General features: G+C 38.7%; 3 protein-coding genes across 21 annotated transcripts in view; 1 reads left to right on the top strand and 2 right to left on the bottom strand.

Moving 5' to 3' along the window:
• Window positions 1-514: 514 nt before the first annotated feature.
• Window positions 515-6,560, top strand: LOC141378267 (serine/threonine-protein kinase pim-2-like). 2 transcript variants are annotated; one of them, XR_015511844.1, is made up of 8 exons: window positions 515-746; window positions 1,063-1,151; window positions 1,249-1,290; window positions 2,215-2,340; window positions 2,487-2,518; window positions 3,076-3,331; window positions 3,446-3,565; window positions 3,846-6,560. XR_015511844.1 is itself a non-coding variant. In XM_087287580.1 (7 exons), exons 1-7 carry the CDS (start codon window positions 659-661, stop codon window positions 3,947-3,949), a joined length of 825 nt encoding a protein of 274 aa, XP_087143706.1. In that variant the 5' UTR covers window positions 515-658; the 3' UTR covers window positions 3,950-6,560. The 2 variants fall into 2 exon arrangements, 1 of the variants encoding a protein (XP_087143706.1); XM_087287580.1 differs by lacking the exon at window positions 2,487-2,518.
• Window positions 4,879-11,491, bottom strand: LOC147833421 (uncharacterized). Of its 3 annotated transcripts, none has more exons than XR_015511851.1 (6): window positions 11,296-11,491; window positions 11,042-11,167; window positions 9,983-10,165; window positions 9,750-9,844; window positions 9,488-9,537; window positions 4,879-5,597 (listed from the first exon to the last, which is right to left on the bottom strand). XR_015511851.1 is itself a non-coding variant. In XM_087287611.1 (6 exons), exons 1-5 carry the CDS (start codon window positions 11,489-11,491, stop codon window positions 9,520-9,522), a joined length of 564 nt encoding a protein of 187 aa, XP_087143737.1. In that variant the 3' UTR covers window positions 4,879-5,597; window positions 9,488-9,519. The 3 variants fall into 3 exon arrangements, 1 of the variants encoding a protein (XP_087143737.1); XR_015511852.1 differs by having other exon boundaries at window positions 9,750-9,923; window positions 10,037-10,165; XM_087287611.1 differs by having other exon boundaries at window positions 10,037-10,165.
• The window catches only part of LOC147840359 (uncharacterized), a 42,838-nt gene continuing 40,402 nt past the window's right edge, over window positions 11,476-13,911 (bottom strand). For all 16 annotated transcript variants that reach the window (XM_087287603.1, XM_087287606.1, XM_087287595.1 and 13 more), the window contains one exon: window positions 11,476-13,899. In XM_087287603.1, the coding sequence (XP_087143729.1) occupies window positions 13,691-13,899 (209 nt within the window). In that variant the 3' untranslated portion in view covers window positions 11,476-13,690. The remainder of the gene's footprint in view (window positions 13,900-13,911) is intronic.

Genomic DNA, 13,911 nt, shown 5'->3' with positions numbered 1-13,911 from the left:
GCGGTTTCATAATTGCAGATGCGTGAATTTTATAATTATAACAGAAATTTTATTCCATAGGTTAGCAACTTCACGTACTGCCGCCAAGACATCCTCGTTTCCATGACAACTAACATTAGACTCCGGAGCTCTCGATTTCTTAGCAGCAGACTTCTGGACAAGAGTCAACGCATCGTGATTCCGTATTACATTGTAAATTCAGTGCAGAGCTAAAGGCCGATGCAGAGTCCTCAAATTAATCAGCCGTGTTGGACCCGTCAAACATCAATCATGCCAGGCCTTGCGTGATTAACTTTATTCTTCCCTCTTTTCCCCATGCAGAGATGGCAAAAGAGTTGTATAAGGTCCACGCGTATTTTATAATGTTATCACGAGCCCTAAACAGTAGGTTAATATGCCACTTCACCTTTTACACCCTGAAGAATAAACGCGAACACCTGTACCTACAGGACCCCCATCCCATCTTTGGTCTGGCCCTACGCTACGTCATAAATCGAACGCGCTCTGCACCGCGAGTGTCAGAATCCACCAGACGCCTGACAGAACAGACGTGTATTGAGGAACTTTTCATTTGATACTCAGACAAGGCGAAAACTCAGATAATTAACTGCAGTAAACTCATTTATACACCCTAGAGAGCGTTATTTACTGCTAATAAATGGAAAAAAGTATGTTACATGTTCCCGGTCCTTCCGGACAAAGAAGACCGCCATGTAGACAGAGGATAGGGCCTTCTCCTGGTTCTGGTACATTTGAATGTATTTTTAATGTTTGATTGATGTTGTTTAACCCTTGTGTTGCTGTTTCATACACACTGGGGTCATTTGGCCTCAACTTTCTCTCAGTTTCAGCAAATGGAGTGATTTTTTTAGTGACAAACTATTTTGACATATTTTGGGAAAAGGCTTTTGAATTAAAAAAAGTTTCAAAAAACTTAATTCGGGGCAAATTGGCTTTGTTTATGTTGTTGGCTGTTACAGGTTAAATTGCTTTATTTTTATACTGTCTGTTCAGGCATAACTAGAAGCTGTCTCAAATGAACATGCTGTTTTTATCTTTCAGTGGAAGCAAAATATGACCTGAAAGAAAATATTGGAGCTGGCTGCTACGGCAATGTCTATCGTGGTATCAGAAAAATGGACGGCAAACAGGTAAGTCTATTCACCCTAGTCCAGTTTAGAGGACATCAACTTTAGAGAAATCATGTTTGATTGCTCACTCATGTTTAATTCTACTTTTCATCCACAGTTTATCATCAAGTCGACTACTTCAGAAGTTGACAGCAATGTGGTAAGTCTGAAAACATCATGCGTGATTCATATTTGAAGCATCACAAAATACATTTAATAGATGAGTCTGTCTGCGGCTGTGGTTATACAAATATCTACTGATCATTTTGTGATTCACTGCTGTTTTCTGTTTATTTATGGTTATGATGGGAATTAATATGTGCTCTGCCGAGTTTTGATGCTGAAAATTTAACTCTGCAGTTTAACAGTGACTTTATATACATATAACAGAAAAAAGTAGTCACATGCCAATATTCAATAATTCAGTATATCATAATAATGAACATGCACAATAATGAATAATTATTATTTACACTTTTAGAGTGTCTTTTAAGATTATTTTATTCTGCAACATGTTGAACCCTTATTAAGCCATTTATTTTCAAACATGATGCTTTTCTCAGGTTAATCTGGGCTACGACTTTGGGAATTCAGAGACTGTTTGTCTTTGGTTCGTTAACTCTGTGCAGTAAAGTCCTCTCGTTAACATCAGTTAATTTATCTAAAGTAGTTTAGTTTATACTTTATTATAGTGTTACCTATTATTGTACTTTATAATCTTTTTTTACATGTATTTAATAAGCAATACACTAGGTATTGTTGTAATCATACCTGATAAAGTAATCTGTTTCACAGCTCAGCTTAATATCTTGATAATATCAAAGCTTCCGCAATTCATCACATTAAAATCTAATACCGTCAGAAGCCGAATTACCAGATTTTTACATCACAATTGACAAAACCAGTGCAGATAATAAACATCAAGCTCCCATAATGCATTTCAAAAGCATAAATAAATACACAGAAAAAAAACATGAATCACAAAATACGGAAAGCTGCTGATTTACAGATTTTCTTTTACAGTTATATTGAAAAACAGGATTACATGTTGTTGATATGCAGCTAATGTGCACTTTATCTTCAGCCTGGATATCCGTTACCCATACCAATCGAAGTGGCCATGATGACAATTGTGAGAGATCCCCCCAGCCCGCTGCTCATCAAGCTCCAGGAATGGTTTTTAGTTAAAGTGGAGAAATTGCCAAGAGGAGTAAGTGTATTTATACAGCACATTTCATGCACAATGCGCTGCAGGAGGGTTTGTCTCGTTTCTTATTGTCGTTTTAATTTTGTAAATTCAAATTCCTAAATCAAGAAGCATTTCTGGACATGTAAATAACTTTGTCTTGTTTTCAGAAAAGCTTGTGGGTTAATGATATGCCGGTGCGGTAAGCAAAATAAACTCATTTCTACTTTAAAATCTATCCTGAATGTAACTGGAAGCCAGTGTAAAGACTAGGCATGGGCCAATAACTGTTTTTAAGGTATGGAAAAGTCGAGGTTTTAAAACTGCCAAATTTTCTGTAATACCGTTGTGTGAGATATATTATTTACAGTTTTTTTAGGACAACGGTATCTCCAGCTGAATAAATATCCAAAAATGCTGTTTTAAATAGTAAAGAAATCAGTGTTTTTGAAACAAATGAGGGCCGCAGAAGTCAATTAATCTTTTGAATTATTTAGCCTGACATGTTTACTGCCAAAAAAATATTATAAATCTATTACAAAATAAAATATATTGTTTTCAGAGGGGAACAAGTTTGTCTTTTACCCAGACATTCAAAAAGACTACATATTAGAGCAGTAATCACAATACCGTGAAACCGTGATATTTTGATCCAAGGTTATCATACCGCCACAATCTAATACCGGCCCATGCCTAGTAAAGACTGACCTGAGGACTGCTGTCGTGTGCTTTATTTTAACTCATTGCATCTGCTTACAGAAAGTGTGTAAGACAATAATGTTGGTGATGGAGTATCTCGGCCCGTGCAGAACACTGGAGGATTTCCTGCAGAAGCACCAACACCTGGAGGAGAGAGTCGCGCGTACGCTTATCCTGCAGATTGTCAAAGCAGCGCAGGAGTGCTTGAGGCGGAAAATTTGTCATCATGATATTCATGATTGTAATATCCTCGTCATCGACCGGCCTCTGCAAATCAAGCTAATTGATTTTGGCTGTGGGATGCACATCTGTCATGGTAAGTCAGATTATTTCAGGAGGAAGCCGAAAAACATTCATTAGTCTCTGAGACTCAGTTGAATGGGGCTTTAGCTGAACTGCTTGCTCAACACTAAACCTCTCTTTCTGACAGATCCAAAGAAATACCCACCAGACACAAGGATATCTCCAAAGAAGGCGGTTAAAAACACAGTGAAGCAGCTGTTTGGCATCATGCGGGAAATAGAAAAACAATGTTCCAGCATACCTGAAGGTAAGAAGATGACTGGGACTGACACTGTTCATCCCTCCTGTTGACTTATGGGTCAGAATTGACCCTGGCCACATTTTACCAGCAGAAAAACCCAAAACAATGTTTTTCTTTATCTTGAGGTTTGGTGACGGTTTCTAAAATGAGGCCAACATTAGGAAAATATATATTATATTTTCATGAAGACTGAACATTAGGGCACAACAGGAGTCATTCAGGTCAATATTGAGCTGTGTGTGTGTGTGTCCACCATTAACTAACTTTCTCTTTTAAAATGTTACAGAATTCATGGCATTTATGAATACCTGCATTACCCTTGGGGATGATGATCAGAGACTGCAAACAGTGCAGCAGATTCTGGATCAGCCATGGCTAAAAAACCAATAAAAATAAAGACTGTTCTAGATATGTGTAGTTTATGCTTTCCACCCTGAAAGAGGACCTGTTTTAGAGGAGATTTTGGAGCACGAGGGGTTCAGCATGACGCAGAGGCTTTCAGCAGCAGGAAATGGTTTCATTCTTCCATGTTTGATGTTTGTCATTTGTTGTTTTCCGCTTCTGCTTCCCAAATTCCTGCGAGGGTTGCAGTCAGAGCTGCATGTAAATGAGGGCCAGTTGAAGCCGCCATTAGAGTGACGTCAGCTTTCCTCCTCACCTGATTGGTTGGAGGGAGGAGGTGTCAATCTAGAGCTAATAGACCAATGGGGAGGCTTCAGCCGGCCCTCATTTGCATGCAGCTCTGACTGCGACACTTGCGGGAGGAAGTGCAGAATGTGGGAAGCAGAAGTTATGAAGAGCTTTGAGAATGGTGGTCTTAATATGCTGGATTTCCGTACATTAAATAATACTGTCAAAATTAAATGGGACAAAAAATATTCTCTAAAATCCAACATCAATCTGGAACTTTATTCCAAATTACATATTTTCTTAATTTGGATGGCTTAATTGTTATTACTCTGTAACTATAATGCTGATAAAATACCAGCTAAATTATCTCAATTTCATAAACAAAATTTCTTAATCGATTCAATACTCCCATCCCCCCTAAAGAATTTGCTGTCGTATTTGATGCCATACCATCTGGAGTTATTAGGTTAGTCCAAGGCATTCTCTATCCTTCTACTTCCCCCCTTGAGACGCTTCTACTACAAAGGTAGGAAAATATAGTTTCTCTGCAACTTCTTCAAACAAATCAGTACATTTACATTTAGCAGACTTACACATGAGGACGAAAAAAGAAATTTACACAACTATAAGAGCAACAATGAATAAGTGCTTTAGGCAAGTTTCAGGTGTGTAAAGTGTACGAAGCAAAACATTAGTAAATTATTTATTTATTTTTTTGTAATACAGTTAGCGGTGGAGCCAGAGAGGCAATTGCAGATTAGGAAGAGAAGTGGAGACTAAATAGTTGAGTTTTTAGTGGTTTCTTGAAGACAGCGAGTGACTCTGCTGTTCTGATGCAGTTAGGGAGTTCATTCCACCAACTGGGCAGATTGAGCGCGAGAGTTCGGGAAAGTGATTTCTTCCCTCTTTGGGATGGAACCACGAGGCGACGTTTATTCACAGAACGCAAGTTTCTGGAGGGCACATAGATCTGCAGAAGTGAGAGCAGATAAGAAGGAGCGAAGCTAGAATTCGCTTTGTAAGCAAACATCAGAGCTTTGAATTTGATGCGAGCAGCAACTGGCAGCCAGTGCAAACGGATGAGCAGCGGAGTGACATGTGCTCTTTTAGGTTCATTAAAGACCACTCGTGCTGCTGCGTTCTGAAGCAGCTGAAGAGGCTTGATAGAGTTAGCTGGAAGCCCGGCTAGTAGAGAGTTGCAGTAGTCCAGTCTGGAGAGAACAAGAGCTTGAACAAGGAGTTGAGCTGCATGTTCAGATAGGAAGGGTCGGACCTTTCTGATGTTGTAGAGTGCGAATCTGCAAGATCGAGCAGTTCTAGAGATGTGGTCAGAGAAGTTTAGTTGGTCATCAATCGTTACTCCAAGGCTTTTCACTGTTTTGGAAACAGTAATGGTTGCCCCATCCATCTGCATTGAAAAGTTCTGATGTTATTTCCTAATGGAACTGTATCAGTTCCAAATGTGACTTTTTTTTTATTTTATTGGAATTCTTTTGTTTCAGATATTGATTGAAGAAATCAAATATGGCTCATCCCAAATAGCTACTTAATTACAAATAAGATAATAGAAGTTTCATTTAGAACTATTCACCATACACACTCGGTCAATACTCTCTTAGTAAGATATAAAAAAGATATTGATATTAATTGTTCATTTTGTAAGCAACACAAAAAAAAATGCCTAGTTCACTTATTTTGGCAATGCAGTTTTTCTAATTTGCTTTGAAATGATTTTTCTTTTTCTTATTAAGAATGTTGATAAAGATTTTTCCTTACTATGGGAAAATGTTTTGTTAATAATAAAACGGATGCTATACATAAAAAAATATTTTTTTTTCTTAATCTTCTTAATGTTATTTACAAAATTGTATATACATAAATGTACATTTTCAAACCAAAAACCCTTTTTAATATCTTGCTCACTGAAATGGAGCATTACTTTAAAACAATTTCTAACTCTTTTACAAAAAAATGCTTTAAAAACAACTGAAATGTGTCAATTATATAATCTTTTTCTTTAATATATGATGTATATACCCCTACTGTTAATTTTTTTTGTTGTTTTCTTTTTTAAAAATGTTTTCTTTTTGTCTTTCCATTTTCTTTATAATGTACTGTGATTGTATATTTTTACTTGTCTCATAATTTTAAAAAAATGTGGAAGCGGAAAACAGCATCATGTCAGAAAACAATGGAAGTATGAATTCCTGATGATCTGATTTGGTCACTGACCACATGTGTGCTGCTCTTCTATCATTTCTGTGAAACTGAGACTGTATGCAGAGCGGCCTGCGAACCCCATGGAGTGTGTTGAAGCTGTTTTCTGCTGATCAAACTGTAAACTATTGTCTTCAATAAACTGTATCTCTGACTCCTGCTCTTTGTTCATCACACCGGCTCCTTGCATTAACACAAGTCAAATCCTTCAGCGTAGTGATACGGCACTGTAATGCACTCAAAACATGCCTGAACTACTTTATCTGTGTGTTGATCTGACAATAAGTGTGAACACAACACAAAACAACACAGAGAAGATCTGTTTTACAGACTGCAGACTCAATTTAGCCTTTATAGAACAATATTGATGCGTCATGTAATGTTTAAAGCACATTGCCCTGCCATTTGTGTGACTATAATGTGAAATATAAGAGTGTGTTCACTGATATGAGTAATCCTACTATAATATCTACTGAACTAGCACCAGGGCTCTTTCAGTGTCTGACCAGCAAATGTTGAGCTTTAGCCAAAGAACAATGGTTAGAATGGAAATGTCTTCATTTCACAACAGTTTTTAACAACACTCAGAAAAGTTTTGTGGAAAACTAATGGAAACACACTTATGCTTCAGTTTGTGCTAGTGTTACATCTACACAGCACAGTACACTCAAATATAAGCTAATAAGTAAAGTGAGCCAGCTAGTGTTCACTGAGTTAAAGAGACCCCTGGTGAAAATAAGTACATTGCAAGTATACTAACCAAAAGTTAACTTAATTTAAATATATTAAAAGTATTATTACCATACTTTTATATATGAAGAGTTCAGATGCAAAAACCTCTAAGCGCCATCTGAAATGTTCTTCTAAAACGACCATTTTTGTCAGCCTCCTATGTTTATGTTCAGTTATTTCCCTTTAAAGGCAATGTAAAAAATTATTCGTCACTATAAAAGTCAACTTACTGAGCCTACACACAGGAGTCGGAGAAAATTTTATTTATTTAGCATTTGATGTTAATATATTTAAGTATTATTTTACCTATGCATTGAACAATGAACTTATGTAAGAATGTGTCAAAGCACACTTTTAAAGCACAGTGTTAAATAAACAGTGTAAGTTTTCATTCATGCAATTCAGTTCATTACTGCCTTTAAAAAGTAATAAATGCATTAAAAGCCCATTTAAAGCATTTGTTACTGTATAAGAGATGTTGTTGATGCTGACATACGGGATGAGTATACCCAGGTGGAAATAGAGAATAAAGAGAATAATTAGCGTAGCTGCTGTTCATAGTGTTTATAAACGAGATGCAGAAACCTGTGTGGAAACCTACTAAGTGATGCCCTGAGTGTATGCTTTGCTAAACAGATAGGTATTTAATCTAGTTTTGAACTGAGAGAGTGTGTCTGAGCCTCAGACATCATCAGGAAGGCTATTCCAGAGTTTAGGAGCCATAAAGGAGAAGGCTCGACCTCCTTTACTCGACTTTGCTATTCTAGGTACTACCAGAAGCCCTGACTTTTGAGATCTTAAAGAGCGAGTTGGATTGTAGCGAGACAGAAGGTTGTTTAGATAAAAAGGAGCTAGATTATTTAGAGCTTTATAGGTGAGAAGTAATAGTTTAAATTCAATATGAAACTTAACAGGCAGCCAGGGTAAGGAGGATAACTTTGGGGTGATAGGGGATCATATTTTCTAGACCTAGTAAGAACTCTAGCTGCTGCATTTTGTACTAGCTGAAGTTTATTAATAGAGGATGCTGGGCAGCCAGCAAACAGAGCATTACAGTAATCCAGCCTAAAATTATATATATATATATATATATATACATATATTATTGCATTACAGACATCCTGCAAAAATAACTTGAAAGAAAATCATCCAGATTTGAAATGACATGAATGTTAAATTTTTATTTTTGGGTGCACCATTATTTTATGTATAAGGTTAACATGAATGTTTTTTTTTTATTTGTGCTTAGCCAGGTCGTAAACCGCAATAAAGTTAGTTTGACGTTTGACATTCATTAGACATTCATTTATATGGTTCATTTAGTTTTTTAATCTGGAAATTAAACTTTGCAACATAAAGGGCGTATATTTATGCCCATCTGACATATTTTTGGCTCAAACTATAACAGGAGCAAATAATTTAACTGGTTTTAAATCGAATAAAACATCACAAACTGGAACAAAAATAATTCATTCATGAAAACAAAGACTGCTACTGAAAAAAAAAACTGCTTAAACCAGCCTAGGCTGGTTGGCTAGTTTTAGCTAGTCAACCAGGCTGGTTTTAGAGGGGTTTTGGTTGTGTTGGGGTAATCGAACTAGGACCCTAATAAATGTATAAATGTTCAATAAATAAATGGTGACAAAAGTTTTCTCTTGCTAGGAACTATCCCTTTAAGTGTCGTGCGCGCGGGACTTTTATTGTGAAGGCGCAGCGCTGCTGTGTTTCCGTGTTTAGTCAGCGTCGATCATCTGACGGCTTTAGTTCCTTTAAACGGAGTTTTGCAGTATTTTTTGGGAGTATTTAATCTGTTGAAGGGAGAGTTTAGGGTCCAGACATAAAGTCAACAGTGTTCTGCTGTTTAAAGCGTACAATTCTTCACATTATGGGGCAGTTTCTTGTGTTTTGGTCGACCTTCTTGCTGATGTGCATCGCGTTCAGTTTTTCTGAATCAGAATCAACAACAACACAACAACCTACAACTGCTCCACCTGTGCGCAAACGTACGTTTTCATCTGCATCTTTCTTTATTTTCATCCCATATTTCTATTCCATTGAGGTAAAGTTGGTGTTATAGCCGCAAATTCGTTCATTGCCAACTTGTGACTCGCTCCCTATGTTGTTTACCATGATGTGTTACTTTGAATATTCAGTCAAAATCACATACAAGTATGACTTGAAAACAACATTAGCTTTGTATTTCCTGAGTGGACAGCTACAATGCCCATCGCAACAAACACAACAAGTTGTTTACTTGCATGAGCAGAAACGCAAGCTTAGTGAAAGCATGACTAAACATGGAGTTCATCACTTCTCTTCAGATATTTTCAGTAGAGTATGCAAACTTACCATCGGGTACCGCGTTCCCAGAAGCTTTTTAGTCACAATTTTTTGGCAACCTGCAAAGAGAGCATAAAGTCAAAACTTATTCAACCAGAGAGATGTCTGATCACACACACACACGCACGCACACACGCACGCACGCACGCACGCACACACACACACACACACACACACACTCACACACACACACACACTCACACACACACACACACTCACACACTCACACACACACACACACACACACACACAAAGGAAAATTGAATGTTACCTTCTGGCCGTCAGATTTCCGTGTAGCCAGATAGACAGTGCCATGGTATCCCTCTCCCAGCTTCTTCCCAAGCACATATCTGTCAAGTAAAGATCCTGGAGAAAACATTTATGACATTTGCTCACTCCTGTTACTCTTCTGCTCAATCTAATCGTGAGAAAATTCTGTAAAACTCTGAAAAATAAAACAAAACCCTGCAGATTAGACAGAAAACATTACGGCAGAAGACAAACCTTAGCTGCTGTCTTTAGCTGAGCTGCTGTCTTTAGCTGAGCTGCTGTCTTTACCTGAGCTTCTGTCTTCTGCTGCAGTTTTGCTGCTGCCGCCATGTTGGATCTGGGCTGTTTTCACTCGTTTTGCAGCAACTGTGTCCTGATCCAGACATCCAGCCTTCCTCTTCAGTGCTCTTGGAGCTTCTGTGGATTCCAGTCAACAATGCATTATTAATGATCAGTTCTTTCATTAATTGGCATTTATTGTATTTGGGGATCTGTTCAAATGGCAGCAGTGCTACTAGTTTCCAGATGTTTTGTCATGAAGCTCTACTGAGAAATACTTTGCACAATACTGCATCATTCACAGGTTTAAAGGCACATTATGTGAGACTTTTATTATCAAAATCTCCAAAATCCACTAGAGGAGTGATTCATGAATGATCTCGCAGTGCATTATGGGACAGTGTAGTGTCCACTGGATGCACACTTCAGAATCTCTCCAGTAGTAGTAGGTCATCTGGGTACTTCTCACATGCTGTTTGTCAAATACTGTGAGGTCAGACATACTACTCGGCTCACATACTGTCTTAATGTACTATTTAGTATGGAAGCGTGTGATTTTAGACACAGCCAGTGTGTGTGTTCATGCTAATGATCGTATTAGCAGTGTGGTGCAAAATGTCTTTATTTATAGTGCCCTGACCTTTTAATAGCAGGGAAACTGCTATAGAATGTCTCGTACCATCACAACGGTCAAGTATGTTTGACATGCTTTTCTCTTTATTTGCCACTTGCTTTTCTTTTCTTTTGCTGCCTGCTGTTCATTCATTCTATTTCTGTTTGTTTAGCGAGGTTTTAATATGTTTGTGTTTTATTTGACAGCACAGAGCAGCATTATAACAGAAGCCCAACATTTATTTAGTCTGATAAAACAGCACACGTGATCACGAGCTGAAGAACCAGACGCGCTGGACTGTGGCATAATAAAAGCTCTGCTGCTTTGTGTCGTCGTGCACTGTGCCTTTAAGCTGACATATATATGCTCATACAACTGTAGAAGAGTAACGGTAGACTGACCTGAGCGGCTGTTCTCATCGCTGGACGTCTCTGCAGCTTTGATGCGTTTCCGCAGAGCGTATGGTTTGACTCCATCAGAATCACTCTGCAAATCATCATCCGCTTTCCTCTTCACTCCTCTTCCTCCTGATGTGGATTACAGTCAATAATGAATTATTAATAATCGATTATTTCAATATTGCCATTTATTTTACTCTGGGATTCAACAAATGGCAGCAGTGCTCCAGTTTTCCAGTCATTAAGAGTGGACTGACCTGAGCTGGACGCCTCTGTGTCGGCGTCTACACTTGTGTTCTCCAGCTCAGCAACTCTGATGCGTTTCCGGTGGGCAGATGGTTTACCTCCACCAGAAACACTCTGAAAAGCATCATCTGCTTTCCGCTTCACTCCTCTTCCTCCTAATGTGGATGACAACACAATGAACAATACACTCCTAATCTTAAGAATCATTTATTTTTTATGCCAGTAATGAAGCTTTTTCACGTTTGTTTTCAACTCTGAAAACTGGACTGACACAGTTTCAATTTACTACAACTTCTATGTTAAGCTGCTTTGACACAATCTACATTGTAGAAAATAGTTTGGACTGTGGGGGAACCCATGCCAACATGGGGAGAACATGCAAACTCCACACAGAAACACCAACTGACCCAGCCGAGGTTCAAACCAGCGACCTTCTATCTGTGAGGAGAACATGCTACCCACAGCACCACCGTGTCGCCCTATTTGAATGATTTTTTGGCACAAATAAAAGTGGATAATTTTCACACATACCGTGTATTTCTGCCAATTCAATTCAATTCAGCTTTATTTGTATAGCGCTTTTACAATGTAGATTGTGTCAAAGCAGCTTCACATAAATGGTCATAGTAACTGGAACAGTGTGGTTCAGTAACTGGAACAGTGTGGTTCAGGTTTTAGTGTTTAAGTTCAGTTCAGTTCAGTTTAGCTCAGTTCAGTGTGATATAATCATTACTGAGAGTTCAAACACTGAAGAGCAAATTCATCGATGCGTAGCTCTACCAATCCTGAACCATGCGAGGCAGTGGCGACAGCGGAGAGGGAAAAAAAACTTCACCTGATGGGAGTGAAGAAAAAAAACCTTGAGAGAACCAGACTCAGTTGGGCACGACCATTTTAATTTCTCCGCTGGCCAAAAGTCTTGTGCAGAACTTCATTCGCCGTGGTTTATGCTGGAAGATGGCCTCAATGAAGACTCGTCTGTCCCTGGAGCGTCGCTGGAATCAGACACATGTTCTCCACTCCCCACGACCATCAGCGCAGCAGCGGCTCAGGATATGGCCTGGTCCCGGATATGGAATCCTTGGGATCATCACGTCGCTGGTCTTGGATCCAATCAGTGACTCCGCCTAATCTGAGGACCTCGGGATGAGTATCCCCAGGTGAAAATAGAGAATAAAGAGAATAATTAGCGTAGCTGCTGTTCATAGTGTATTTAAGCAAGATGCAGAAGCCAGTGTGGAACCCGCTAGGTGATGCATTGAGTGTATGCTTTACTAAACAGATAGGTCTTTAATCTAGTTTTGAACTGGGAGAGTGTGTCTGAGCCTCGGACGTTATCAGGAAGGCTATTCCAGAGTGTAGGAGCCATGAAAGAGAAGGCTCGACCTCCTTTACTTGATTTTGCTATTCTAGGTACTACCAGAAGCCCTGAATTTTGAGATCTTAAAGAGCGAGTTGGTTCGTAGCGAGACTGAAGGTTGGTTAGATAAACAGGAGCTAGATTATTTAGAGCTTTATAGGTGAGAAGTAATATTTTAAATTCAATACGAAACTTAACAGGCAGCCAGTGTAAGGAGGATAAAATTGGGGTGATATGATCATATTTTCTAGACCTGGTCAGAACTCTGGCTGCTGCATTTTGTACTAATTGAAGTTTGTTAATAGAGGATGCTGGGCAGCCAGCAAATAGAGCATTACAGTAATCCAGTCACGAAGTCATAAAAGCATGGACTAGCTTTTCTGCATCTGAGATGGATAGCATATTTCGTAATTTAGCGATATTTCTCAGATGAAAGAAGGCAGTTTTTGTGACATGGGATATATGGTTTTTAAAAGTTAGATTGCTGTCTAATATGACACCCAAATCTTTTATAGTAGAGCTAAAGCTAACTTTGTATCCCTCTAATTGTAAATTGAGTTGCGAGATCTGCTGTGTGCAAGATTTAGGCCCAATAAGTAATAATTCTGTTTTGTCGGAGTTTAAGAGAAGAAAATTGTTGGTCATCCAGTCTTTGATGTCTTTGATACACTCAGTTAGTTTAGAAAGTTCAGACGTCTCGTCAGGTTTAGTTGAAATATATAATTGAGTATCATCTGCATAGCAGTGAAAGCTGATCCCATGTCTTCTAATAATGTCTCCCAGAGGTAGCATGTAAATTATAAACAGTAAAGGGCCTAAAACTGATCCTTGAGGCACCCCATACTTTACTGGGCAGATTTGTGAAGGCTGTCCATTAAGATTCACAAACTGGTAGTGGTCAGTTAAGTATGACTTAAACCATTGTAGAGCCTGTCCCTGGACACCTGTAGACTTTAAGCGATTTATGAGGATATTGTGGTCAATGGTATCAAATGCCGCACTAAGATCGAGTAAAACTAATAGCGAGACGCACCCTCGGTCAGCAGCTAAGAGTTGCAGCTTGCCTCTGTATTATGAATTTTAAGTGATGAAACTGTAGAAAAGTGTGATTCTGTAACGGGAGACTGACCTGAGCTGCTGTTCTCATCGCTGGACGTCTCAGCAGCTCTGATGCGTTTCCGCAGTGCATAAGGTTTACCTTCACCTAAAACACTGTGAAAATCATCATCCGCTTTCCTCTTCACTCCTCTTCCTCCTGATGTGGATT

The sequence above is a fragment of the Danio rerio genome, chromosome 16 (genome assembly GCF_052040795.2).
Source record: "Danio rerio strain M-AB ecotype USA chromosome 16, GRCz13ab, whole genome shotgun sequence".
Classification (NCBI taxonomy): Eukaryota; Metazoa; Chordata; class Actinopteri; order Cypriniformes; family Danionidae; genus Danio; species Danio rerio.
This window is presented reverse-complemented; position numbering and strand designations above follow the sequence as displayed.

Bases quoted from the DNA above. Each gene is read 5' to 3' on its own strand.
- LOC141378267 (XM_087287580.1), top strand. From the start codon at position 659: ATGGAAAAAAGTATGTTACATGTTCCCGGTCCTTCCGGACAAAGAAGA. The intron at 747-1,062 runs GTACATTTGAAT...TTTATCTTTCAG, and splicing joins AGGGCCTTCTCCTGGTTCTG to TGGAAGCAAAATATGACCTG. The intron at 1,291-2,214 runs GTAAGTCTGAAA...CTTTATCTTCAG, and splicing joins CAGAAGTTGACAGCAATGTG to CCTGGATATCCGTTACCCAT.
- LOC147833421 (XM_087287611.1), bottom strand. From the start codon at position 11,491: ATGATTCTTAAGATTAGGAGTGTATTGTTCATTGTGTTGTCATCCACA. The intron at 10,166-11,041 runs GTCAGTCTACCG...TGGAATCCACAG, and splicing joins CGATGAGAACAGCCGCTCAG to AAGCTCCAAGAGCACTGAAG. The intron at 9,845-10,036 runs GTAAAGACAGCA...TGTTTTCTCCAG, and splicing joins AGCAGAAGACAGAAGCTCAG to GATCTTTACTTGACAGATAT.